Source organism: Carettochelys insculpta, chromosome 23, assembly GCF_033958435.1.
Source record: "Carettochelys insculpta isolate YL-2023 chromosome 23, ASM3395843v1, whole genome shotgun sequence".
NCBI classification, from domain to species: Eukaryota; Metazoa; Chordata; order Testudines; family Carettochelyidae; genus Carettochelys; species Carettochelys insculpta.
Genome location: NC_134159.1, coordinates 11,279,230 through 11,307,214, shown reverse-complemented (window position 1 = coordinate 11,307,214; position 27,985 = coordinate 11,279,230). Strand labels below are relative to the sequence as shown.

General features: G+C 52.1%; 1 protein-coding gene across 2 annotated transcripts in view; it reads right to left on the bottom strand.

The window, feature by feature from the left end:
* Nucleotides 1–7,121: 7,121 nt before the first annotated feature.
* Nucleotides 7,122–27,985, bottom strand: part of PLEKHM2 (pleckstrin homology and RUN domain containing M2) — a 59,472-nt gene continuing 38,608 nt past the window's right edge. Inside the window, exons 7-20 of one of the 2 annotated variants that reach the window (XM_074975852.1) lie at nt 27,398–27,457; nt 22,651–22,885; nt 19,292–20,065; nt 18,437–18,506; nt 17,812–17,902; nt 17,278–17,342; nt 16,676–16,764; nt 14,932–15,064; nt 14,210–14,400; nt 13,441–13,506; nt 11,139–11,298; nt 10,060–10,239; nt 9,843–9,959; nt 7,122–9,019 (exon numbers count right to left, since the gene is read on the bottom strand). In XM_074975852.1, the coding sequence (XP_074831953.1) occupies nt 8,882–9,019; nt 9,843–9,959; nt 10,060–10,239; nt 11,139–11,298; nt 13,441–13,506; nt 14,210–14,400; nt 14,932–15,064; nt 16,676–16,764; nt 17,278–17,342; nt 17,812–17,902; nt 18,437–18,506; nt 19,292–20,065; nt 22,651–22,885; nt 27,398–27,457 (2,369 nt within the window). In that variant the 3' untranslated portion in view covers nt 7,122–8,881. The remainder of the gene's footprint in view (nt 9,020–9,842; nt 9,960–10,059; nt 10,240–11,138; nt 11,299–13,440; nt 13,507–14,209; nt 14,401–14,931; nt 15,065–16,675; nt 16,765–17,277; nt 17,343–17,811; nt 17,903–18,436; nt 18,507–19,291; nt 20,066–22,650; nt 22,886–27,397; nt 27,458–27,985) is intronic. The other variant, XM_074975853.1, reaches the window with a different exon arrangement.

The following is a 27,985-nucleotide window of genomic DNA, read 5'->3' as shown; positions in this document are numbered from 1 at the left end:
CCTCTCGCGGCGGGGGCCGGGCCCGGCCGGGGGCGCACGTGTCGCCTCCCAGCCTGGCGCCGCGGCCCGGGGAGGGGACACACAGCACGCCGGAGGGGCTCGGGCCCGGGCGGACACAAAGACCTGGGGCGAGTAGGAGGCGGCCGCCTGCACAGGACAGCTGGGGGTGACCGGGGAACCCAGCAGCTGGGGCCAGCTGGTGTCGGGGGGAACGGGCTGGCCCCCTGAATGGGGTGGTTGGAATAGGCTGTGCTGGGGTGGCCTCGTGCACCCAGCACAGTCACGGGTGCCCCCCCGAAGGGGACAGTGGGAGTAGCTGGTGAATGCAGCGCAAGGTGCAGGGTGTTACACTGAAGAGGGCACCAGCAGTGTGCAGTCTGGGTTCCCTGGGGTGACCCCCAGTATGAGGCATGACTGGGGTATGGGCTCCCCTGGGATGACCCTGCCATGAGGGGCACAGATGAGGTGGGATACTCAGGGTGACCCCACCAGCCTAGCACTGGGGACATACGGTGATTCAGGAAAAACGCTTCCCAAGAAAACTCAGGCTCAGTTCTTGGCATCCAGGGTGAAAACTGACCTGGTGTGAGAAGATCTGCTGACCGTGGAGAGCAGCTGCCAGGCAAAGTATTTGTGCTTCTTGCCTCCGTTGCGGATCACGCTAGCGGCACGTGCTGTATTCATGCTATTGCTGGCCACCTCCTGGGCCCTGGGTTGGAAGCCATTCCCTCAGCAGTGCCTGTCCCCGGTGAACACCCCAGTCCACTAGCCAGATGACGAGCGCTTGGCCTGGCAGGACGCTGAAGATGAAACGTAGAAGGAGCTGGGCTGTGGCGGAGGTAGGACACATGCTGAAGCTGGGCCAGCCAGGAGGAACTGCAAAGGAGAAGATGCCCTGGCGCGGAGTGGAGACAGCAGGTCTCCAACTCGGCCTGAGCTGTCTGACCATGAGCGCTGGTCAACATTTTCAAACCTCTTGTGGGACTGTGGTAGTTCAGACTCCAGGGGGACCCCCGGCTGAAATCCCATGAGGCAGAAACCTCAAGCCCTGGCACCCCTGCAGGACTGATGCCCTCAGGTACCCCTGCTATGTCTGAAGACCAACCCCCCGCAAATGGTGCATGGGGTGGGGGGGCCCTCTGTGAAACAATCCGTGAGAACGTAAGCCCTGAGTGGCAGGGTGAGGGAAGTTGCTGTAGGTGGCCTGAGCTGCAGTGGCAAAGCCTCTGGCTGCGGCAGGGAACGAGCTGCTTGTGGCTTCAAGTACCAAGCTGCAGACTAAGGTGGTGTAACATGGCGCACACCTGGCTGGTGGCTTTACGCCCCATCTGGGGAGGCACACGAGCTCATGCATTTAACTAACTAAGGATTATTCCAGACACCAGGTGATATGTAGCGCTCATGAGCACAAACAGCTAATAGCCCTGACTACAGGCAGGTCATCTCTGTGCAATGTCCCTCACACACATCTCCACCCCTGCACCTCAGTTCTGACCTGACCCCCCTTGTACTATTTCAGTCCGAGTGTCCCACCAGCACAACTGTGCCAATGCTGTTTACACATGACCTGCAGCACCTCCTGCTCCCCCACCCCAGTTCTGGTACTGTGGATCAGCTCTGTTCTCCAGCTGCCCCAGCCTGTGTGTTGGCTTAGAACCTAGGTGCTTCTCATCCTATGTACCATGTGGGCCACAGCCACACAACATACGCAATACCTGTGTGGCCCTGCGAATATCACCAGGGCTGCAGCGGGGTGCTGATTGCACTGCAGGTTGAAAACCACTGGTTTAGCCAATAAGCCCTGGAACGGAGGTTAAAGCCAAGCACCTCACTGCTCACAGAAAGCTACAGGAATCTGTGCAGACACTTAAGGCCCAGGCTGATTTCAAGTTCCCCTCTTCTATACTGGGTCCTGACACAGCTAAACCAAAGTGGAACCAGTGCAGGCTTAGGAGGATGGTCTTGTGCCCTGGGACTGTGCCACAGTTTCCTTTGGGAGGCTGGTCAGTTTCTCCTTTGCTGACCAATGGGGTTGGGATGCAAAGTGCATTGAATCCGGAGAGCCACCAGGGCTCAGTTCTGGTGGTGGTGCTGGTGGTTGTCCATCACTGCCTCACCTTAGCTCTGCCCTGTGTAATGTAACCCAGCCAGAACAGTGGTTTGAACGTTGGCCTGCAAAACCCAGGCTTGTGAGCTCAATCACTGAGAGGGGGGGCATTTAGGGATCAGAGGCAAATAGATTTAAAAAAATGTGTTAGGGATGGTGATAGGTCCTGCTGTGACTGCAGGCAACTGGCCCTGATGACCTCTCAAGGTCCCTTCCAGCTCTAGGAGATAGATATAGCGCTATATTTACAACTCAGTCTGAGCTTTCTGGCTGAGGCTGTGTTTAATGAGAGTTCTTTATCGCTCCTTGCCCTTTAACACAGTTTCTGCATGGAGCATACAGGGGGCAAAAGCTCCCTTGGCACAGGTCTTTATCAAGCTGAAGGCTTTCCCCTGTGCCTGGCTCCCTGCTGGAAGAACACTTGCAAACATCTAAGTCACCAGCTGGTCTCCTGCCCCCCACCCACCACTTGCAGCACATACACAACAGCTGCTACGTGCACAGTATGTGACACTTGTCAGCCACAAGTTGCTGTCATTGTAAACAAGCCAGTCCAACCTCAGCCAAGCTAACAAAACAAAAGTAACAGTGGGCGAGTGCTCATGTTCCCTCTGGCCCACAGGTCTATGGTTCTGTCCCATAGGATAGCAAGTCCTTGACCCTCCCCAGCTCTTAGCAAATAGGCCCTGGCCCCATAGCTGAGCAATGCAATAGTGCTACAGTAATAGTTTTACAATGTCATAGGGAAAGCAGGGGGAGGGGAACATACACTGGGTAAACAAAGGGCTGAGACCTGAAGTCCTAGGCGTGAGCCAGGAATGGATTACAGTTTATGGTGGTGGTTAGAAAAATCTGACTAAACCCGCTCTTGCTCAAGAAGCCTCCAGTTCCCACTGCCCAAGGAATTCATACAGCCCCACTCACTGGAGTGTTTAGCCTGGTACTTTAATGCACTTCACACTTACACATTCAAAACATTGAACAAACATCAGCTGTTTTGCAAGAGAAATGCCTGAAGAGGCTTTATTGGCTCCACACGGTTAGAGAGCCAGTGATAACGGCACCTGATAGACAAGTGCCCCGTGGCAAGGGAAAGCAAAGGCCAGATGGCAGAGAAGCCAACACACCCATGAAATAGCCTTGGTCTCCCTGAGCAGTTGTGTTGCCTGACTACTGGCACCCTTTGTGCCTGGGAGCGTGGCTGGGGCCTGTTAGAGCCCCACTCCAGGCTTGGTCTGGGGTGGCACTGCAGGAACAGACTGCAAGGGGATTAAGCTGGGTTCGGGGGGGGGGGCGTGGCTGAGAACATCACACAACACAGGCCAAGCCAGGACCCAACATGAGCTCCAAAACCCAGCCCTGAGCTGTGCGACGGGCAGCATCTCCACTCCAAGCACACAGCTGTGGCTGCTGGAGTGCACCTTCCCTGGTGCCATCCCAGAATGCACAAGGCTGAGCCAGGTTTTTTGTTATATGAGGGGCTGTTTGCTTATGACCGCTGGAGCATGTCTAGGGGATGGCGGGGAGAGGTGGATATGCCCACACAGACAGCACTCCCTGGGAGAGGAAGCAGACGCTAGCGATCACCACTCTTCGTGTGCTTCCAGACTGCACCAGGTCTTAGCACTGGAGTCAGGCTCTCACTAGTCCATCTAGGCTTGCCCCTGGAAGCCAGCCTGGGCTGCGTGCGGCTAAAGCCCAGTGCATTTGGCTTGTTGTTCTACAGCTCAAACACAACAAAGGTCCCCATGTGGCCCTACCACCATGGATTGGCTGCTGCCACTGCAGTCTGAGTTCTTATCACTGTCCTAAGACAAGGCCGCAGTCAGGACCCGCTGTACTTGGTGGTGTTTCCAGGCTCTTAGAAAGAACTCCTACCTCTTATCTAGCACTGCGTCAGCAGCTCTCCAAGTGCTTGACAAAGGTCAGGCCCGTTATCCCTACACGGCTGGGGAATCCAAAGTACCACAGACGGAAGTGACTTGCCCATGATCACCCAGCAGGCCAGCGCCAGCGCTGGGACTAGAACACAGAGCCCAGACCAGGGCTCTATCCACATTCAGCAGCATCACCATGGCACTTCAAAGGGGCCTGGAGCTCTGGCTGGCACTGCTGCTGGAGCTCTGGGGCCCTTTGAAACGCCAGGCTTGGTGGCAACTGCCCCTTTTGCCCCCCTCATGCCCCCCTCTCCTCAGCCAAGTCTCCTCGCACAAGCACTTGTGTAAAGCAGGCATGAATGTACTGTGGAGGTAGTCCACTGTGAGTGAGCTCGCACCAGGAAGTCCCTGGAAAACCATCTTACATGAGAATGGCCACAGTGGGACATCCCAAGAGTCCAGCTGGCCCCTTATCCAGTCTTCTGACACAGACTGGTTCCAGTTACATGTGGTAGTTGGAGATTTAGGGGCACGGAGGACATGTCCCTCAGCATCTCAGCTAATAGGTAGCGATAGACCCATCCTCCAGGAACTTTTTTGGCCTGCTAGAGTTTTGGCCTTCATGACATCCCCAGACAAGGAGCTCCACAGGATGACTGTGCCTGGTGGGAGATAGTCCTTCCTTCCTTCCTTGTCCTAAATTTGCTGCCTGATAATTTCACTGAGTGACCCTTTGACTGGCTCTTTATTGTTTGCTGGACACTGAGCCAACCTCTCCTCCTGCAGAGCTGTGGCCCAGGATACAGAACAAAAAGCACTGTAGGATTCACAGCAATCTGGTTTGCTCCGGGTTACAGTAGGGCTCTGCAGATCACTTGCTCCCGGAGCATCTCTTACAGGCCGAGCATGTGGATTCCATGTTGTGCAGATCCTTCTAGCAAGATGTGGAGCCCCAAGAGACTGTCTGTACTTAAACCTTGTACCACAGATGGGGCCGTGGGAAGGTTTCCCCTCTGGACTGGCTCAGTCACCATGTTCTCCTGCGGCGGTGGTCATTTAGGAGAACTTGGGACATTGGTTGCAACAACCATCTCTCTGTCTGGATTCCACTGTGAGGTCCTTTGCCTTTCAGTAGGGCCTGCTAGGTTACAGCCACTGGCACCTGCAGAGCCGCAGGCTGGATAATGCTTTGCACTGCATTTCTTTCTAGTAGCTCCTGCTGCCTCCCACTCCTGTCACTGCCAGCTAGCAACTTAGGAGCTCCAATTTGAGTTGGAGAAGGGTTCTAGGGCGACTCAGTGTTCCCCACTATCTAACAGGGGAGAGCTGGGCTGCCAACAGGAGGGGCTCTGAAGATGAGTGGCCCTGAATGCCAAAGAGGCAGGACCATCAGCATGTGGGGCCCCACTCACACACGGATGCAAGCTAGTGGGATTTCTCCTCCCAGGCACACCCACACCAGCAGGGAAGCCAACCAAAGTTAGGCACCCGGTTCTCTCGGCTAAAGGTCATTCCTGACTTTCCTGATTTCTCCTCACTGTTCCTTTGCTGGACTGTTACACAACAAACATTGGGTAGACAAAGACGGCAACTAATTGAGGGGATTTTGGAAGCAGCCCATCCCCTGGTGGAAGGACTCCAGCAAAGCAGCCTCATGTTGGGAGAGGAAAAGGGTTAGGTCCAGACCCCCAACCGCTCTGAAGCTCCCAACTTCCCGTGAACTCCAGGCAGCTGCTAGCTGCTGCTGTTGACCTGGGCTGGGGTTATCTGATCAGCATGTTCGAGAACTGGGCTTCAGCTTTGTAGGCAATCCTAGGCCAGAACCAACATGAGATTCCATCTGCCGTTTGTTCTGTCACTTGTAGCTCAGCTGCCCCGTCCAAGGCTGGAGGAGAATTCATGGGGGAGAGGAGAGTCATTTTCCTGGCATCACTGACCACCAGGTATCAAAACAAAAGCAGTCCAGTAGCACTTGAAAGACTAGCAAAATAATTTATTAGGTGATGAGCTTTCGTGGGACAGACCCACTTCTTCAGACCATAGCCAGACCAACCGGTATGGCTATGGTGATGAGCTTTCGTGGGACAGACCAGCTGGTGTGGCTATGGTCTGAAGAAGTGGGTCTGTCCCACGAAAGCTCATCATCTAATAAATTATTATGTAAGTCTTTCAAGTGCTACTGCATTGCCTTTTTTTTTTTTTATGCTGACCACCAGGTATGGCTAGTTTCCCATGCACTAACCACAGTAGGTTCTACACACAGCACTGGCTGAAGCTCTGCACATTTTTGCAGCCACTTTATCCTCCCGGCAGGTCTGCGGGGTCATTGTCACTCTCATTATACTGAGGGGGAAACTAATGCACAGCAAGAGGAAGAGACCTGCCCAGTGGGTCACTTAAGCAGCATGGAGCCAGGAGGAGCCTGTAGATGTTCTAACTCCTCCACCTCTGCCTTAGTTATGGGGTACATTTGGTTACTTGTTTGAGTCCAATCACTTCCCAGCCAAGGTGAGTAAATAACTGACTACGTGGTAAGTGACTCACCAGCTCCCAGCTGACGAGAACATGTTTGCATATTACCTCAGCCAGCCTCTCTCTCCCCCCAGTGAATCCTTGACATTGCCCACAGCGAAGTCAGACAAATACACAGCCACTCTCAGTGACCGCACAACCCAGAATTAGGCCTGACTATGGGGGTCTGGGTTCTGACCCTCCCCAAATCAGAGAGGGGAACAGCTGTGCCAGCAGGAAGCACCTTTTCCCTGACGAAATGATATGCACACCAGGGGCGTTCTAAGACTTCAACTACACTATGTACGGCAAGCCTTGCAACAGTCTAGCCCAAACAACGCCTTGGACAGGTCTGGAGAATCCAGCCAAGCACAATAACCGGGGGGATTTTTCTTTTCAGGATTCCTTGTACCGCTCAGGGTCTCCTCCTCTTTCAGTCTGTGGTCAGAGCCCTTCCAGGCAAACTCTCCATTTCCTAGTATCCCACTGCTTGGTTTTTGAAGCCCTTCATTCTGCCCAGCAACAGGAGCAGCCTCAGTCTGTGGTCCTGGCCCACTGATTGCCAGTGATGGGTTTGGACAAGCCACAGCGGAAAACCAGTTGCCAATGAGAGACAGACAGCCATGTTACGAATGAGTATTTATTCTGGGGCAAAAAAAAGCAGATGTATATACACATTCAGTCACATAAACTATAAGACCTGTGGCATCTTACAGACTAACATTTCCTGGAGCATAAGCTTTCATGGGAAAAGATCCACTTCGTCAGAGGCATGAACACGTGCTTATTCTCCAAACATCTGTTAGTCTATAACATGCCACAGGACTTCCCGTTGTTTTTGTGGATACAGACTAACATGGTGACCCCTCTGATTCAGTCACATAGTTCACCTCCCAGAAAAAAGGCCCCCTGAACATATATTATGTTAGAAGGTCTCCAACTTATTAAAAAATCCCCAAACTAGAAATCCCAAAGCACTCTTCACATAGGTTAACTACCAAGCCCCAGTCCACAGGGACTTGGTTTCGCACAGAATGGTTAATAGATCCCACCCCCTTCCTCCAGTTCTCCAATATCTGAACTATTGCTCCAGAAGCGGAGACGTGCAGAGCAACCTGAGCAATTCAGACACATGTTCCAGTTAAATGAATGGGAGGCAGTTGTCTAAATCCTCTGAAGCCCTCAATTCCCATGTGTAACTCTCTCACTCCTCCTGCTCAAAGGGGCCTAGATTTGCTGCAATATTTCTCCCACACTTCCCCTTGCCCCTGTAACAACTCCAGCAGGCGGGTGGAAGAGAGAGGGCCTACATGCCACTGGCCAGCATCGCTTCGGTGGCTGAATGTGCAGCTTTTGTGCTTCCAGAGGAGGGTTAATTTTGAACCAAGACCAGCCCCGGGCTCCAGCTTCTCCTGCTCTCCCCCTTTCAGACATCAGAGCAGACCCAGGCATCCACAACCACAGCCTGAATGCAACTCCTTCCACCTGAGCACCCTTCTCCTCGCGGCTTCGTCTGGCTGTGACGGGACAGGTTGTGTGCGGTGGTCAGAAATCTACTATTACCGATGAGCGATCTTACGGGCAGGGAACATCCAGCAAACACAGCTCGCAAACAGCCAAGGAGAGGCGTTGTTGGGGGGAGCACTCCTTGAGGTGAAGCACTGCATTAGTACGCAATTGTATTAGCAAGGATAAAACATGCGCAGCAGCTATTTAGTGTTCCAGTCTCACCACATTTACAATCAAACGTGTTCTAAAATGAACAACTAGTCAGTACAAGTGCGCAGACCCGGTCTGGTGCCCAATGACGCAATGAGCGAACGTCCTGCCTGGACCCAGCCCAGCCCACCCATCCCTCATTCATATTAGGTTATGACTCCTTTAAGGAGAGAGTCACTTGTCCAGAGGCAGCTGGGCGATGGAGAAGAGCGTGGGCCTGGCCAGAGTCTCTGCAAGGCTCTTTGAATGAAGAACTCGGTGCAGCTGCCCGTGCATGGCGGCTGGTTTAGATGACGCTCCCCCATCTCCACTGCACTCCCCACAGTGGAGGCCTGGTACCGTACAGCGCTGCTGAGACACAGCAGAGAAGCCACGTGCCACGGGGCGGAGTGAAGGCTTCCGTGCAGCAAGGAGGACAAGCAACCGTGAAGAGATAGCACGTGGCTGAGCCATGACGTACACTCATGTGCTCCCAGCTCGAGGGACAGTGCTGGGAACCCTGTGCCTGCAGCAAGCTCCAAACACTGCTAAGGAGAAGGTACGCTCGCTGGCTAGAGTCTGTCTGCCTCCACCAGGGGAGGGACGGGACTGCCCCGCAGAGCTGGCGTCACGAGGTGGGGAGGTTAGCTTGTGCCTTTTACAATAAGGGGCTCTGCCTTCGCCTCTGTTAACACCAGGGGTCCCGTGAGGCCCGGCCTCGGCACAGGCTGTCGCTGCGCTGCCAGGCACTGTGGATCAGGCTCAAGGCATCCTCACATTTCTTCCTGACTGAGGCTTCTTCGACCGCCTTGTGCTGGAGATCAACCTGGAACACAGATAGAGAGCGGCGGGTCACTGCGGCTGTGGGGCAGAGTGTAGCACTGTGGGGGCTGTGTCCGGCCCAAGGAACTCTGGGGTTACTGCCCAGAACGTGGCTGTTCGGGGAACTATGCCACCACCATTAATGGCGTTAGCTGCACAGACATGCTCGTGCCTGTGAAAGAGCCGGACTCAGCACTGGCAGTTAGGGAATGGTTATGCCTCCGTTATCCTCCTTCCAAGCTCTTCAGATGCCCCTTCCCCCTGCCCTGCATCCCTCCCTCCTGTTCCAGGCTTCACCCATGGGCTACCATTCCAGTTGTGGGTCCCCCCACCCAGCTCTGCTGATACCCTTCAGTCCTGCCCCACAGCCCCCATTGCTATCCCTGGGCAGAGCCTGTCCTGAGTTGAGACTGGACTCAGGACACAAATCACAGCTGCGCTGTCTCCCAGGCAGGCTGCTGGCCACCACCTCCGGTGAGAAATACCGTGTTATACCCCCAGGGGTGTGTATTGCCCACTGCTCCCCTGGGCACACGCCTTGGGTGCTGCTCCCTCAGCAGGTGCCTGGCTCTCTCTCAGGCCACCACATCCAACTTGCAGAAGGCATGACCGGGGGCTGTTTCAACCCAGCAGGCTGCGTGAAGCGTTGCTGCTCTCTACCCGGAAGCATGGAGGCCACAAATCCGAACCTGACCCCTGCAGGCAGATGTAGGTCAAACAGGCCCCCGCTCCCTTCCCTGCAGTCTGGCTCCCTAGACCTGCTCCGAATGCAGGAACTGGCAGCTTTCTCTGCCAACAATTCGCTAGAGCTGCCAGGGGCCATTTACCTGGAAGAGATTTCTCCACGCGGTGCTCAGTGCCAGGAGGAACCTCTCCAGTTCTGTAGTGCAACTAAAGTACAGGACCCAGGAGGGCAGGAACTGGCTGCGATCCTGAGCAAACTCCTGCATGGCGAGAGAGAGGCACAGTGGTTACTTACTGGAGCCAGCTCCCCTTCAATATGCCTCCGGCTCCGGACAGCAGCTGCCGCCTGCCCACACTCACTATTATACAGTACTCCTTGCCAGCTTCCGTCGAGACCGCGGTGATGTCCGGCAGGTTCACGGTGGCAAGCGAGCGGAAAAAGCTCGTCTGGCAGTCCTCATGGCAGGTGAAGGCCTTCTCGCTGGTTAGGACAAGGCAGCAGGGGATGCAGGGTGTGGGGATCACACCCTGGGGGATAACCTGTGGGGGTGGGTGGAGGAGGGTAAACTGTCAGAACCAGCCACTCTGCTGAGCGCAGGCAACAATTCTCTGCCGGACATCAGCCAGCCCTTACCTATGTGCCAAGGCCTCTCTCTGGACACAGCTGTGTGTCTGGTGAGCTAAAAGCCCCTCCTGGACCCACAACCACAGCTGGTGTAGATCAGTGCAGCTCCACTGACTTCAATGGGCCCACAGTGATCTACACCTGCGGAGAATCTGACCCTTTCTTCATTGGCCTGTTCTCCAAGATCCTACTCCAAATCCCCTCTGTAGCTTCAGATCCTGCTCTGGGCATAAAGCCGAGCCTCACTCCTTATCTCAAGGATCCCTCCAGAGCTGCCAGCCAGCTGGCCCTTTGCTCCAGTCACAGACGCCTTAGAAAGGACAGAGTTCAGATGCTATGGGGCACGGACAGCCAAGCTTGTGAACAGACAGATGTGCCCTGAAGGCAGGGCCACTCTGCTGGCTGGGAAGGAAGCAGTGCTTGATACACCAGCTGCTTTCCTGCCTCAGAGCCTGAGCCCCATATCTGCTCCTGAGCCTGGTTTCCTCCCCGTCAGGAGAGCAACTGCCCCAGAGCCCCACGGCTGTTGGTCTGCACTGCATAGCAACACCAAGGCAGTATAGAAACAGGTCCTTCCCCACGTGGGTGCTCCAGGAGTCAAGACCCCACCCCTTGGTACTAGGGGCACAACAGGTTCCTCAAGGACTACAGTCTACAGAGCCGGAATCACACCCTCCCTCCCCGCCCCAGCTCCCTGGGAGGAGGCTCACTGCAGAGCGCTAGGCAAAGGTTTCGGTGGCTGACAGTTTCCATTCCGGAGCAGGAAAGCTGCCTGACGCCACACCCAGCTCAGCGTGTGCGGAGAGCCGCTCACCCCTTTGGAGACAGCCTGGCACAAGTACTGCATCCAGTCAGCCATCTCCTCCTCGCTCTCGGCGCTGAGCTCGAGCGAGGGCCGGTCAGTCAGGATCACCTGGAAGGAGTGGGGCCGGTCCGTGGTGTTTGAGCGCCGGCACCCGCCACACTGCTCCCCCCTGAAAGAGTCCAGAAGCGGAAATCAGAGGCCAGGAGACTCGCGGGAGAGAGCAAAGGGCTCCAGGCCGCCAGGCGCATGGGCACGCAGCTCCCAAGAGCGCAGAATGTGCCCCAGTGTCACCAGGTGTGGTAAATGCTCCTCCCCGGCCCCGAGGTTCCTCCCCTTCCACCAGCCTTCCCCGCGTGGGCTGATGCTGGGGTTAGTTCTGCCCCTTTCCCCGCTCGGACGTGCACGAGAAGCCAACACCGCAACCGGCAGGAGTTGGGGCTGCGCTGCTGTCACCACGCTGATGATTCTTGGCTCTGCTCTACGGCTCCTAAGCTCTCGGACGAGTCACTCTCTGTCTCTGGCCAAAACCGGGGCCTGGCCGACGAGAGGCCGGCTGAGGCTCGCCCTGGGAGCTGGAGGGCATGTTGGTTGTGCGGGGTGCACCACTGCAGCTCTCATTGCCCACAAAGCTCACGATCCCATGGGGAAAAGAACCCCCTGACACCCTCGGAGGCCCAGCAAGCAGTGATGCCTCCAGCTGTAGCTAGCTCAGGGAATGCCCAGACCTTCGCCACCTCCAGCTGCGTTAGAGCAACACGACGTGGTGCAAAGGCTCAGCTGGCCCAGAATGCAATGGCTCAGTGCAAGTCCAGGGCAGGACAGCAGCCCTGGACTCTGTGAGCAGCAGTGGTCCTCCCCTCCTCTCCAGGTGCACTCTGAGGTGGTGGTTCTAGTTGAGCTGGTTTAGAACCCTGGCTTCGCTTTCTCACTACCATCCTGGGAGCAGGCTGGCAGAGGTGGGCTGGCAGATCCCCTAGAGAGGCACTTGCGGGATGGGGAAGGTATGTACCTGGGAGGATCCAAACTCGGGGATCTCACTCCCTTTGGCAGCCGTTAGAGCCCAGCTCACAGCCAATCCCTTTTGTGGGGACACCCCTGGGTTAGGTGAGACAGTGCAGGCATGGAGAACAGATATGAGGTGCACTGCCGGCAGTGTGATGTATTTCATAGTGGTCAAACACCAGGGCCTTGGGCATGTAAAGCAGGCCGGACGTAAACAACCCTCCAGTCATATGCTCTGCTGTCAGAGGACTGCATATTCCTGCCCTGACCAGCCTGCTAATGGCTTCCCCTTCTCCCTGACTGATGCTGGTGTAATAGTCTCAGTCCTACGACCCTGGTTGTGTGGTAGCCTCACTCGCTCGCACCTTCTCTTAGATCACACAGCGGAGCTCATGGGAATACTCTGCTCTCAGACACAGGATGGGGCTCCCACTGATTTCACCTGTACACATACTTAGGCCTAATACTTCAAAGAATAATTTATGTTGTATAAATGAGGAAACCGTGGCACTGACTAAGTAACTTGCTCAAGGTTACACAAAGAGTCAGTGGCAGAGTCAGGTTTGGCACTCCCAGATCCCTGTCAATTCTGACTTAATGCAGGAAGAGAAGAGCTTCTGTTGTGTTGTATTTCACACCAGCCAGCCAGGCCTCAGCAGAGAGAAACTGATTTCTGGACCCCAGGATCACTGCTAACAGCCCAACAGCTGCTGCGGAATTCCCATACAGTTATCCCCAGCAGACATGAACTTCAAATGATCCTAAAAGCTGGATCAACAGCTGTCCCTAGCACAGCGCCAAGTAGCTGCATCTTGCCCACCTTATACACCCTAGTCCCACCAGCAGGGACTGGGGAGCAAGTCCAGTCTCCACAGCTCATGTGACCTGAGACCATCTGTAACGGTAGTCCCTGACACAGAACCTTGCACATTAGGGACTGGCCTGAGATCTGCCACCCAACTCGGACGTCACTGACTTTCAGCCTCTGCGACTGGGTGATCTGAACTGGTGAAGTACAGCTGAAAGGCTCCGACTCTCATTACCGATCACCCACCGCTCTCTGCTTCAGACTGAATGTGGACTGCTGCCTTCTCCTGATGTAAGCAACTGGGAGGTGCAGAGATGTAACAGAAATACTCAGAGAACATGGTCCTCCCAGGGGACAGACACTGTAGCTCACTCCTCAGATCAGTTCTAATGAGACCAAGTGATGCAAACCTTGACCTGCCTACAGCAGGTACGAGGTCAATGGGCCGATGAAGCTTGCTGTAGCAATGCAGTACAGCTAACACGCTTAATGCCCGCTTACCCCATGTTCACAGAGAGCAGAGGGATAACATCAGTGCGGTCTGGATACTGATATAAAATTCCATTGCTGCAATGGGAAACATAAGACAAAGCAATTAACGCAGCTAGCGCCTCTGACCAGCAACGCAAATCTCTCCACGTTTTAGCCCTGGAGCTGTCTCATAAACTTCCCTCCCTTCTTCACCCCGGATTCCTGCTGCTAGCACAGCACAGGGAATGACGGGACTGAGCGACACTGGTGGTATGGAAGGCTGGCTGTGGCCACGTCCCACATAAGAATAAGAACTATGGAAGAACGGGTCAGCACCACACCCATCAGGAGATGTTATCCTGGGCTTTAGGCAACAGGATCAATGAGCGACAGGACTCTGTACCTCCAGCGCTCATGGTACAACATTAACAAGGGCAGCAAGAAGAGTGTCATTTAGCTCCCAGGGCTGCTGTTGAGAACAACCAGCACTGGCCTCGAAGCTCAACTCTGACTCCGTCCCCATTCCGCAGGGTTACTTGGCTTTACTGGAGCAGAAAGATCCCCCCATCTAGGCTTGCTCAGCCATCAGAGAGCCTGGGGCTGGGGAGGCCTGGAGCAGTGAGCGGTGTGGAGAAGGCCGGCCTGCTCCGGGATAAAAATTAGCCTAGACTTATGGTCTCAATCTGGTAAGGTCAATAAGGGCTGATGACCAGGATGGGCTTTCTGCTCTCTCCAGCCTTCCCTAAGCACTTCACAGCCCAGGCTGGCAGAGTGCCCCGTACATGCAATCCCAGCTCACCTGAGCACCACAAAGCAGGTCTTCCAGTGCTCCTTCCCCAGGTACGAGGTCCCAGCCTTGCAATGCAGGATGCCTTCTTTAGTGACTGAGGTCTCCGGAGAAGTGTAAAGTGAATGAGCTGGTCCCAAGGCCTCCTCCATGGGGTCCTCCCAGTGAACGAGGCCGTAGAAGCGCACAACCACGTCAGAAGCCTGTGCGAGACAGACACCCAGACCAAGCAAGGTGTTACCAGTCTCCCAGACCTAACAGCAGCCGGGCTTATCGCAGGGACAGTGGCAGCCTAGCCTGGGGAGCCCCTACTGCAGGAATCATACCTCCTGGACGGGCTGAAAGCTTCAGGGCCTCGATAGAAAAGGATAAGGCAGCAAGTCAGAGAATGACTCTTGTTGGGGATTACACTGTACGTGGCTTAATGCAGTGTCTCCATGCAGTTCCTAACAACTGAGCTCAGAACAGCCCCCTGGAGGCTGCATGGGACACTGAAGGACCCTGCTGCTGAAGTTGCAGCTGCCTCTAGGGTGGTGCAGAATAGCAAACAGACCACAACAGGGACTGCAGTGGAGACTGATCTGCTCCGCTAAAACAGCAAGCAGTACAGAGTTAGGGTAAGGACTGTGGGAAGAGGGTGCTGCAGAGGGGCACGCAGGAGCCCAGTGGATGTGCTGGTAAGAACAGTCTTCAGTGAAGAAAACATTTCAAGACATCCCTAATTCCTACCTCACCTCACACTTTGACTCTTGGGCCACGAACTTGGCCAGGGCCAGCTTCTCCATAGTGGCATCAGTGAGGATGCTGGGGTATGGAGGCTCTCGGCAGCCTTTGATCATGGCTGATTTCAAAGAGACCAGGAAGAACCTGAGGGAGGGGAGACTGTTGTTTAGGTCACCTTTTGGACTCAGACCCCACTGGAGCCCAACTGAGGCGAGAGCTGGGATGCCTGGCTCAGATTGAGTCCTGGCTCGGAAACGATGGTGCAGACTCAACCTTGCAGTCAGGTGCATGGGGCAGATCCATGCCCCCACATGCAGCCTGTCTGATAGCACAGATCCCAGTGTGGGATAGAGGCCCAAAGGTGCCCAAGGGTTCTCATATAAAGTAATAGCTCAAAGAGATGGCAACTTTGAAGATGCTGATTCTGGGGCAGGAACCTGCCCAAGAAAGACCCGACCTTACAAAGCCTTGTTGAATCATAGAATCCTTGGGACGGAAGGGACCTCAGGAGTCCAGCCTCCTGCCCAAAGCAGGATCAACCCCAACTAAATCATCCCAGCCAGGACTTTGTCAAGCCAGGATTTAAAAACCTCAAGGGATGGAGATTCCACCACCTCTGTGGGCAACACATTGCAGTGCTTCACCACCCTCCTGGGGAAACAGTTTTTCCTAATATCCAACCTGCACCTCCCACTCTGTAACTTGAGGCCATTGCTCCTTCTTCTGCCATCAGTCACTACTGAGAACAGCCTCTCTCCATCCTCTTCAGAGCCCCCTTTCAGGCAGCTGAAGGCTGCTATCAAATTACCCCTCGCTCTTCTCTTCTGCAAGCTAAATAAACCCAAGTCCCTCAGCCTCTCCTCACAGGTCATGTGCTCCAGAGCCCTGTCAAAACAACATACTGGGAAGGAAAATTATTTCAGATGGAGAGCTTATGAGTGCACTGCCTAAGAGGCCACATGGGACCTAAAAAGCCCCAAAGGAACAAACCACCTTCCTCTTGGCCCTATAAGGTGAGATTTGCCTGTGAACTCAAAACCCAACCATTTGTCTTTTCCCTGTCGGTTTGGAGGCAGTCAGTCACAGCCAGACAGTGAGCGGAAGGGTAACGTCAAACCTTCCCTTTGCACTCATACCAGGCCAAGCCATTCACTGCAAAACACGGTAACCCCAGTGAGACTTGGGAACCAAATACACACAAGTGGTGCAATGATAATCAGAGAGCTATTTAAAGCAACAGGCCCTGCCAGCAGCAGGCTGTGTCTTGCACCATCAGCTAGTGGAGGGAGCTGCTAGGAGCATTTTGCAACTTTTAATACCATCAGTCAGTTTGTGGGGCTAACACTAAATTGTAGTATCAGAGAGGTCGCCGAGCTAGTCCGTATCTTCAAAAACAACAAGAAGTCCTGTGGCACCTGATAGACTAACAGATATTTTGGAGCATAAGCTTTCTGATGAAGTGGGTCTTTGCCCACGAAAGCTGATGCTCCAAAATATTTGTTTGTCTGTAAGGTGCCACAGGACTTCTTGTTGTTACTAAATTGTAGGAGAATCACCCTCCAATCTCAGTGACAGCCCTGGGATCATGAGATCCAACCCCAACCCATGTGCTACCCTTCATTGGAACCATATGCACCGGCTTCACAAGTGGTTTTACAGAGAGAAGGGGCAGCCTGCAGGCACAAGGGAAGTGGCCGAGAATAACTCTGGGCACATGGAGAGATCAATCCATCTAGGCATAGCAGTGATGCTTACTCTGTTAGGGCCACGTCAGCGGCGTCCAGCAGGAACTGCTTTCGACGGTTGGTACAGACCAACGTCACCGTCTGTTGATCCAGGCCAACCTGCCATGGGAACAAACAAGCATTCATTAGGGAGGTCACAGAGCAGGATGGGGATGAGGCTTTGGAAAGACCCATAAGCAGTGGCTACAGGCCATGGGGGGGTGCGAGGGAGGTGTTGGAGTACAGGTCCAGAGCAACAACTGGGATGGGGTGATGTTGCCAGGATCAGGTGACCCCAGCAGTTGACCCCAGGTGACCCCAGCAGTTGAAGAGGCGAAGGGCACTTCCTTTGCACCCCAGTAAGATCATCTGCATTGAGGCTGCAAACCGCCAGCTACAGAAGAATTGGTCTTCAGAGTCCTCTATCAGTTCCAGACTCTAGCGGGAACACTGCCTTCAAGGGGCACAAAGCCCCTCCTGGTACCGCAGTGATGCTCTCATACCCCAACAGAGAGACAGGGAGGGACAGATACCAGGGAGTGGAAAATAACCCAGCCAGCAGGAGGTGTGTTCTGGCACCTCTCTGCTTGACCCAGCGCATTGCTGAGCCCTGCAAGCTCAACCTGGACTCACCGAGATGTAATCTAGCTCATTATACGAAACGGCCTCCTCCACCATGTACGGCTTTTCAGCTGCTCCTAGCACAAGACATAGGACAAGCGTGTGAACAGGTGGGGAGGACAGTCCCAAAACACAGGACGGAGATTTGCTCAGATCTGGCAGGCCAGGGCTTTGCCTGCAGAACTAGTAGCCCAAGGCATCTGAGGAGCAGCAGCAGAAGATGTGAACTTCCATGGACCAGAAGGGTTGTCCCCAGCAGACAGGCTGGTGAAATAAATTGCCTGTCACTTAAGCAGGTGCGTGCCTCTCTGGCTCCCCCAACAGTTGATAAGCAGTATTACAGCTCTTCTGGACCCAGCTGACTGTAGTACAAACCCATGGGGCAGATGGCCCATTCCATAGGGATGTGCGCTCTGGAAAGCCCACGTCACTTTCAAAATACATTTGCCCTTCTAACCGTAGCCCCCCCACTGATCGTAAAATCCCTGCCGGCCCTCATGATGCCTCCCGGGAAGGTAATTTCGAGAGGCCAGTGGGATGAGGTACCTTTCCGGATCAGGTAAATGTAACAGTCTGTCAGCAGGACATAGACCAGCTGAAGATTCCCCTCCATGTGCCCAGTGCTCATTCGGATCATCTGCGAGAAGATGAGAGACACCTCTTGAAAAATGGAGCTTCCATGTTCACGGCCAACTGTTAACAGGGCACCCAGGCTGTAAGGCCACAGTTCCAACTCCACTGTGCAAAGGTACAAGCTTTGAGATCTAGTCACCACGAGGTGGCCTCCGATATGGTTAACATGCAGCTCTGTTCTCTAGCCCAGATCGCACTAACCCATGTAATGGCTACGTTTCTGGACTGCACCACAGCCTTGGAAATGCCCCCATCTGCAATGTGGCTCCAGGGCACAGTCAGGCCTTCCTTTCTCCACAAGGCAGATGCTGTTTAACTGGGCCACACACTAATGCTATTATTACTGAGCCCTGCCTCAGAGCAGCTGTCCTAACGTAGATGGGGCCCACCCGAAGACTCCCTGTTGCCTGGACGGATCAGGAATGGATATGGAGAGGAACCCAGTTCCCAGCCCTCCAGTCCATAACCCCACATTCCACATCACAGCTGCTGCCTGGGAGGGCAAGGAAGGAACTTGCCTTCACGTGGTCAGACTTACCCTGAACAGCTGTTCCTCATTCTCCCGGAAGACGTGGATCATGAGCAGCAACAGATGGTTGTTATCCACCCTGAGTGAGACGTGGGAAGGAGGGTTTGCGATACAGGGAGCCTTCTCCCAGAAATAACCAAGGATCCCAATTGCAGCCCAGAGTGGTGGATGCTATCGGGTCCCAGCATGCACTGCTCCCTCATGACCCAGGCAGCCTCCTCTGGGATTAGGTAGTAGCACTGCGAGCTCTGAAGTCCTGAGGTGGCCTCAGCTCTGAACATGCCACTTGCCCTGTGGCTGCTGTGTCAAGGGCCTTCCAGGGCAGGTGTGGCCAGGGGACCATCCATGGGAGCAGTGACTGCAGGGCCAGGCAGCTATTATCCACCCAGCTCCTCCGTCCTACCTCCTGCTCCCTCCACCTGCCCTGGACTAGCCTGCACCCCACAGATGGGAAACCTGGGACTGCACAGGTGTGCTGAGCCTCCCCTGTCTCCATTGCTTTAAGGGTTTCTCTGTTCAGTTCATCTCAAGTCCTTGCCCGAGACACCCTAATTAATCATTTAAACACCGAATCTCAGCATGCAGAGCAAGCCAACAGCAAATGCCACTGTGGGGCAGCCAGAACTGGCCAAGTCTCACAGAACCCCCCAGCTCTAAAAGACAGATCCCACACCCTGCCGAAAATCACTCCCGAGCCCTCCATCCACTAACCTCGCAGCTCTGTCAGACCCGGGGGCAGCAAATGGTCTCTCACAACGGACCTCCTTGCCCACAGAGGGGAAACCTCATACTGAGAGCCATTGGCCAGGTTGCTTTCTGGGGCTCATCCGAAGATCCTACGTTAGAACCATGCCGCCCCCTTACCTGAACTCCGACGGATGAGCTGTTTCCAATGGGCTGCCCTGTCCTTCCTCCACTCCCGAGTCATCCGTGCTGCTCAGAGAGGGACTGGGCTGGTCTCCTTTTAGCCTGCTGAAGGCCTCCATGCTGCCACTTTCCATTTTGCCAGCCTGGGTTGTTTCTGTCCCCTCCTGCGTGTCCTCTACCGCCCCTGATATTTCTCCCTCTCCTCCTTCTTCCTCTTCTCCAGCAGTCTCAGGGCTACGAGGAACATGTGGCGATTCGCCAGCCCTTGCAGTGTCATGGTTGCCACAACCTGGTGCAGGAGTGTTTGGACTCTCGACGGTAAAGCGGTAGAAGTCCATGTGGCTTGAAATCCCCTCGCTAAAGCTGCCAGAGGGTGGCCTGTCCGGGGTCCCGCCCGGTGTGCCAGTCCGAAAGGACTGATCGTGGGGGTCGACGTGGCAATTCCAGCCACTGGGATCCAGCTGCCCATTCAGTTTGTCGATCACTTTGCTCAGTGGCTGCCCCACGCTCTCCATGGAGGTGTCCTTCATCTCTGGGATCCGCAGGCCCAACTGGCTCAGGGCTGAGCGCTTGCCGATTTCTCCCGGCCTCTCCTGGCCTTCCGCAGCCTCTGGGGAGGGAGGCCTGCTGTCTGTCTTCAGCTCAGCGCCTTCGCTCAGTTTGCTTGTGCCACTGGTCCTGGCAGCAGCTGTAGCACTGGGGGATGCGGAATTCACCATTTCTTCCAATTTAGCTTTCTTCTTCTTGCCTAGTTTCTTCTTTTTTGCTAATCTGCAAGGGGAGAAATGTGTGCTGATGCCACCAAAGCCTGATTTTGCCCCCTGTGTCCAGGGGAGGTAACCCCAGACTTCCTGGATCTCTCTCTTGTGCATTTACACAGCCCCCTGGGTTATTCCTCAAACACGCAGGGTAATTTTTCTACTAATTAATTAATCTACTAATTATCTACTATGAGTTATCTACTAATTAAGTAATCTAGTAATTAATCTACTAATGATTCAGATGAACAAACAAGGGACCAGAGGAGAAAAACACAGGAGTGTATTTTCACAGCTGAACAGGGCTGCCCTCAGAGACTAGCACTTTTTCAGATGCACCTGCCCAGTGCCTTTCATCCAAGAACCACACTGCCCTCTGGTGCCACTAACTGAAGTTGTTCAACACTCCTGCCAGCTTGGAAGCATTAGCCCCATCTGTAGATGGGGAAACAGAAGTAGAAAGACTAGGTGACATGCCCAAGGACACTGGTGAGAGTCTGTGGCAAAGGCAGAAAGAATCCAAGTCTCTTATTTCCCTGTTCTAAGCATGGGCTCTCCTCCCTCTGGCCACCCCATCTGATGTGTTGCAGGCTCTGTACATGGACTCAGACTATTCCCAGCCTCCATGCTGGGCTCCTTAAGGAGGACAGCAAGGGGAAATTCTTTGGGACCAACGTTCTTGTAACCCCTGTGCCTATTAGGGAGAGGTCTCTTCAAGAGGTCCCTGGAGGGACTTGTGTCTGGCTCACTGTTGCTTGGCTGACTTAGCACTCCACGCTGGACTTCAGTGTGGTAGTGGTGGGGTCTGCTCCAATAGGCTCCCTGTCTGTCGCTGGGGTCAGACTTCATAAGGGAAAGCCATAGGCAGTGGTGCTGTGTGTGAGTGGAGAGACGCAGAAGGACACTGACAAGATCCACTGGGCAAAACCATGACAAACAGCGCTGCCGTCCAGTGGATGGTGGAGATTTGACATGAATGTGGAGTGCCTGTAGGTGCCAGTAGGGGAGTAGTAATGCCATGACACAGATACTTTTTCTAGGTCTAGACCCCCTGCTTTTCTCTGAGAGCCATGGTTCCCCTGTGAACATGGAAGGTGGAGTTCTGGGTGCTCAAGCCACTGATCTCCACAGAGTCCGGCACTTAGGACATAAGAAGCCCAAACACTGCTGCAGGTTGGGGACCGACTGGCTAAGCAGCAGTTCTGCAGAAAAGGGCCTGGGGCTTATGGCGGACAAGAAGTTGGACATGATTCAACAACGTGCCCCTGTAGCCAAGAAGGCTAATGGCATATTGGGTACCTGAGTAGGAGCACTGCCACCAGATCTGGGAAGTGATTATTTCCCTTTATTCAACACTGGTGAGGCCACAGAATAGAATATTGTGTCCAGTTTTGTGGCCCCCCCCATTACAAAAGGTTTGGATGCACTGGCGAGTCCAGTGGAGGGCAACCAAAATGACTAGGGGGCTGGAGCACATAATTTATGAGGAGCAGGAGAGGGATTCGGGCTTATTAAGTCTACAGAAGAGAAGAGTGAGGCAGGATTTGATAGCAGCCTCCAGCTACAAGAAGGGGAATTACAAGGAGGAGAGGGAGAGGCTGTTTTCCACAGTTGCATGGGACAGAACAAGGAGCAATGGCCTCAAGTTGCAGTGGGAGAGGTCTAAGTTGGATATTAGGAAAACCTACTTGGTGAAGCACTGGAATGCGTTACCTAGAGAGGTGGTGGAATCTCCATCCCTACAAGTTTTTAAGTCCCAGCTTGACAAAGCCCTGGCTGGGATGATTTAGTTGGAATTGGTTCTGCGTTGGGCAGTGGGTTGGACATGTTGACCTCCTGAAGTCTCTTTCAACCCTATGAATTTATGTCCTTCGCAAGGTTATTTCTTGTCTGCTCGGACATCTTCAGGCCATCAAGGATGAGGCCTGGCACCCTCGAGTGAAGGAATGAATTAATTAATGCTCTTAGCAGTAGCACGATGGGACAGAACTGCATGGTTCAGATCCTGCACAGGAAACAACTGATGAGCAAATCAAGTCTGAAAAGGACTGTTTACTTAGTGCCAGCCCTGCACGCTCAGGGATTGGAAAGTTGGTCCTTGACTTGGTTTTACAAATTAACGAGCTTTACTGAGCGAATGTTTACAACCAATTCAAAGCCATATTGCACAGGGTATGAAATAAAAACACATAAGTCATCCACAGCGCAGAGGTGGGTTACAGCAGTAACATGCACTGAACTTGGTTAACAATTATACATGGTAACCAGCCGTGCCCTGGATATATGTGATGAGAAGATTACGATAGTTAATTCCTTCACTTACAATTTAAGGGCAGATTGACAAGAGATGTCCACACCTGATAGTCCCCATGGAGAACAATGGAGAAACACCACCTCCTTCCCCACTGAGAACAACAGGTGTTGAGGGGTGCTGCGCGCTTTGGCAACTCTCACTCACGAGGTTTAAAACAAGAGCTCAAAATCTGTCTGTTGGGCTTCCACTTCCAGCACTACCAGCCTGTGGCACAAGTGAGAGCACATGGCAAATACCAGCTCCCTGCCAGGGCCAGCTTGCCCTGGGGGGGGCATGGCACTGACCTGATGACCTCCAGCTCCATTCCATTCTCTAGCTGGTCTGTGCTTTCCATTGTGGTGTCCATCCTGTGCAGGGAGGCCGTGTGTGCAGGGGTGGTTTCTGTGGAGGACAGCACTTCAGACTTCGCCTCGTTGAAGGGGTTGTAACGCTGTGTGGGACTCTTCACGGAAGTCTTGCAGCCATTCAGATCAGAGGCCGCAGAGTGTGGGCAGCTGAGTGTGTCTGTTAGGTCTCCATCTGGCAAAGAGGAAAAGGGAAAACCAGGATCGCAGTCAGTGGCCTTCAGGGGACCAGGAATTCCTCACTGAATGTCTGGACTGCAGCAGAGGAAGGCTGCACATGTGGTGCTCAGTGCAGACTCTGAAAGGTCTTGGCCTGGAGTACCACTTGGGGAGGTGGAGGGGGAGCCTACCTAGAGAGATGGTGGAATCTCTAGGTGGAGGGGGGCAAAAGCGACAGGTGCTCCGGCCCCCCTGAAGTGCATTTAGCGCGGCTCTGCCACTCCACGTGGCTATGGGGAGGCCAGCGCAGCGGTCCCAGCAGATCAAAGGGTAACTACCCATGGCCCCACTCCTTCCAGGGGTGTGGAGCCAGGCCCTCTCCCACTTTGCCTCAGGGGCCAGGGTGGTTGTCAGCCCCACTGTTGGGCAGAGACTATCCAGTAGACATATTAACCAAATTGCCCATTGGGGTCAGTATTTGGAAGCCTCCTGCAGGCAGCGAACACTCACGTAGTGAGAGGGCATATGTGGGACATGGGCAGGAGAGAGCCCAGTGCCATAGATGGAACCACTGTCCATCAACCTTTCCCAGCACATGGAACGCGATGCCTGAAAACACAACTTTAATGTTCAGCCAGCCTTCAAACAGGACCGCAGTCTGACAGGGGCTCCCGGCACAGGTGGACTGTCAGCACTGGTACATCACAGGCTGGGCAACGGAGAAAGTCAGATCTTCGCTCCACTGTGCTCCTCAGTAAATGGCAGCTGCCTGCAAGAGGCTCAGAAACGCCCACAGGACACATGCAGACTTTGGAATCAGAGGAAGTTTTTACCTGACCAAGCTGCCATGTGCCTCTAGCCTCAGTGGGCTCTGAATCCTTGTTTAGTTGGGGTGAGGAAGAAGGGTCATGCAAACGTATACAGGCAGGGCTGGAAAAGCGCAAAGTTTCCACCACAAGTTGGGTGTGTGTGTGAGAGAGACCTGAGTAGCATCAGTTAATTAAACCGATTTCTTCAGGATCAAGCAGCTGTTCTCTGAGCTGCCATGCTGAAACCCTAGGGATGATGTGGCCAGCAGGGCCGCTGTGGATGGAGTATCCTGCTTTGCTTAACACTAGAAACCCTGGTTAAGGTGCAACACTGATTCTGTCTCAGACAGATGTGATAAACCTTAATTGGCTGGAAGTATAGTAACTGCAACACAAGGCCAATCAGTAACAAAATTATCCTTCTAGGCTTAGGAATATGGTGATTAAAAAAAGAATACTGGAAAGCAGATCTTCATTAACTTCATCAATTTCCCAATGAGAAATCAGCGCGATAGTTCAGAAAACCTATCCAAGCAGAGGTGGCTCTTCACTGAGGAGCAGCAAAGGACTTAGCTGCCTTCTCCCTGTGGAGTTCAGGCCACACTAGCGCTCACATCTCTTTGCCAGACCTCTGGTTTGGAAAGAGAAGCTAAGAGATTGCAATGGATAGACTGCTACAGCAGATGCTACTTTCCTCCTAACATAGAATACACAAAGTAGACTGGAGATGCAGGGAGAAAAAACATGTCACTCACCCAGAAGCAAGTGAGACGAAACAGCATAGAGAACAGTAAAGTCTCAGTACAAGTTATTGGGCCAATATTAGTTATAACAGACAGAAGATAAAGAGCAACTCTGCCTTGCAGGCTCATGTCATTCTTGCTCAGGGCTGTCTGGCCACAAACTCAAGTCAGGTAAAGGAACGTTATCATGCCCTTGAGAAAGATATTCTAAAATGGTGTTAGTTCCGAAGTCCAGATAAGAAACTATGTTCCTGGAAGCAGGGATTGTAAGAAAATATTAGCAGGAAATTAATTTCATGTTCATGGTTATGAGTGTTTGCAGTGGAAACCAGAATCTGATGAGTTGAATTCAGCCAGTCAAGGAACAAACAATAGCCTGCTTAGCAGAATTAAGAGACTCTTTCCAGTAATTTCCACTTGATGAGTAGGTTTTGCATTAGGAAAATGAACAGGTTTTTATAAAATCTGATGCTGAGTGTTGGGTTTTGTATTTTCATTTCAAAACAGTGCTTTCTGCAGTTTGCAGTGACATATTGCAAACCACAGTAAAAGTGAAACTGACCATTCCATTTTCAATGTCTGAACTGAGTAAAACAGAAAAAGCAGAAAAATTAAATGACTTAAGAACTCTCAGTTTCAGCCACCTAATTTGTTACCTTTATTACCGATAAGGTTATTTGATTATGTCTAAAATGTAGGATTTTATTCTGACCGTGACATTTAAATGGGAAGGGTGACTGAAGAGAGGTACAAATTCTTAACCACCTGATTTCTGAAGGTGTGGCAAGAAATCCATACAGTAAACTAAAGGAGGAGAGAAGAATCTTTTTGATGGGAGCCAGGTGATTGCAAAGAGGTCTCATCAGTATTCAGAAAAATGGTCCTTATTATTTAGATTCCAACCCTGCAATCTGACCTCCCATGGGTGGCTCGATTTCCCCAGGGATCAGACTGCACACCTGGCACTGTTCTAGTGGTGTGAATGCAACTCACTCACATAAGCTGCACAGATCTTGCACAGCAAGGAGACATTATGCCACAGCCCATCTCACAACATGTATGGTCATGTGGCCCATTGCTTCTTATTTTAAAAATGCAATTAATATTTTCTGCATTTTTAGACTGTATTTACAAGTACAGGGAACAAACATCATTGCTGTAGTGACATGAGCCACTTGAACTAATCACAGCCTCCTCCATAGTCAACCAGGCTTTCTATAAGATGACAACTTGGATGCTGCCAGATGGAGGTTGGGAGAGGAAGTAAGGACTGATAATATATACAGCACCACACCCATCAACTACAACCTCCTCAGACACCAACACCAAAGCCAATTACCACCAGCATCACTTATCCAGCAATCCACAGCTGCACCAAACCGAATTTCTTCCATCCACAGTAACCAAAGGCCCCAGTACAAAATTTACAGCTGTTGTTTCAGTTATATAACTATATATACAGGCGCATCTGTGGGTAAGGATGGGGGAAACATTGGCTTTTGAGGGAGATCACAGTTCCAGGATCTCTCAGTAGGAAGTGCTGGATTGAACAGTGGCTGTTGGGAAACATATGCAGATTATTTAAATTCAGTCTTTGCAGGAGTGGTCAGAATAGCAAACGTGGTTAGTACCCCAGCTGCAGAGAACTTGAGAGCTCGGCCAGACCCTGCATTAACCACACATGACTGCAACAGGAAAAGGGTCAGTGGGCTTTTGTTTCCGGCTGCTCAGACTGTGCTCTGAAAACCAGAGTGTCTTTTGTACTTGGAGAGAGAAAAAGTTTACAGAGAGAAGAGAACGTTAGAGACCAAAAGCCATCCTAATGGAATTCAAGCAGATCTTTACCAAAATGCTGTATGAGGTAATAGTTTGATGATGACGATGATGATGTAAAACAATTTCAGCTGAAGGAACCTATCAAGCTATTAGTTAGAAATTAAAAAAACAAAAACAAAACTGTGTGTTTCCTCCACGGGTAAAGAGGACATATTTCCTAATCCAATTATGTATGAAGAATACACAGAGATGTTCTAGTTGTGCCTGTGTTGAGTAGAGATGATGTATTCCATGCAGAGAAAGGAGAACAGATTACCAATAAAATAGAGGTATGCCCCCTATTCTAAGAAATGGAGACCGATGAACACCAGGCTTAAAAAAAGGAAAGCAATGGCCAAACAAAATAAGGCCATTAGCTGAAGGTTATGGCTTTGACTACATTTTAACTGAGGAGGGAATCATGGGGTCAAGGCCTCTCAAAGGGAAAAAAATGTATTAAAAATGAACAAAAATTCTATTTAAAGTACAATTCAAACAGAAGCCATTTTCAAGATCCTATTTGCTAATTTAGACATTTGGCACACATCTGTTAATCAGCATAGCTGCTCTTTACCACATGAAGGCAATGTATAGCATAGGCTGTATTGAGAAGGAACGGTTTAGTTTATAACTACCTGAAACATTTGGGATGATCCCTGATCACCATGTGCCAATTTCAATTCAGGAGTAATTTAACAATTTTTTCCCTTAATCTTTTAAAAAGGTTCCTTTATCCATCCAGCTTTCATAGTATATTAGATAGTCATTTTATTAAATCAATCCAATTTCACTTGATAGAAACGTCAGCAACAAATATCTGAACGGGGTGTCTTAAAACCGTTGATCAGACACGTGCCAGGTAAAGTGAAACATTAATTGGAATCAGGAGAAATAGTCAAACATTCTGTGGCATATAGTAATGTGAGAAGCTTAGTAACTGGAGGGAAACCTCACACACCACCATACAGAATACATGACACAGGAGTTCCGGCTCCGAAGTTGGAAGAGTCATTCAATACAGAGCTTGTTTCTACTGCTACAGAATTCCATCAAGATCAGAATATTTGTTCTTATTAAAAAAAAAGATCAATGACATGCAGCAAGCTTGGTATAGAAAGGATGCAGAAGAGATAAATATGGTAACAGATGACTATGTCCCACCTTCCCAGACTGTGCTGGGCATGGACGGCACTGCAGGAAAGACATCTCCAAAATCATAATCTACAAAAATGAGGGATAAAACGGAGGATTAGAAACAAGTAATAGGGAGGGATGGGGAAACACGTGAACAGTGGGGGATAAAGAAAATATTCATCTGAAAAGAATGATAAACTGGTTAGGAAACATGTATGTAAAAGGAAGTCTGCTTTACTAATAATTGGTATTTGTATTACAGTTGCGTCTGAGGCCCCCCCCCTTAGAGACCAGAGTCCCTAAGGTTAAGTTTTATAAAATTAAAACTGGAAAAAGAATGACTAGAGTAGCACAACCTAATGGCATGCACATGGGGCTGAGGCCCAGGAATTCCAACCCCATCTCCACCAAGTACTTGAGGGATCAGCTTGGTGATTACTTACCCTCTCTGTGCCTCAGTTTCACCACTTACACTTGCCTCCTCTAGAGCAAACAAGCAGTCATGTAGCACTTTCAAGACCAACACAATAATTTATTAAGTGATGAGCTTTGGTAGGACAGACCCACTTCTTCAGATCTGGAAATTCTGATGAAAGTAAACTGGCACAATGAGAA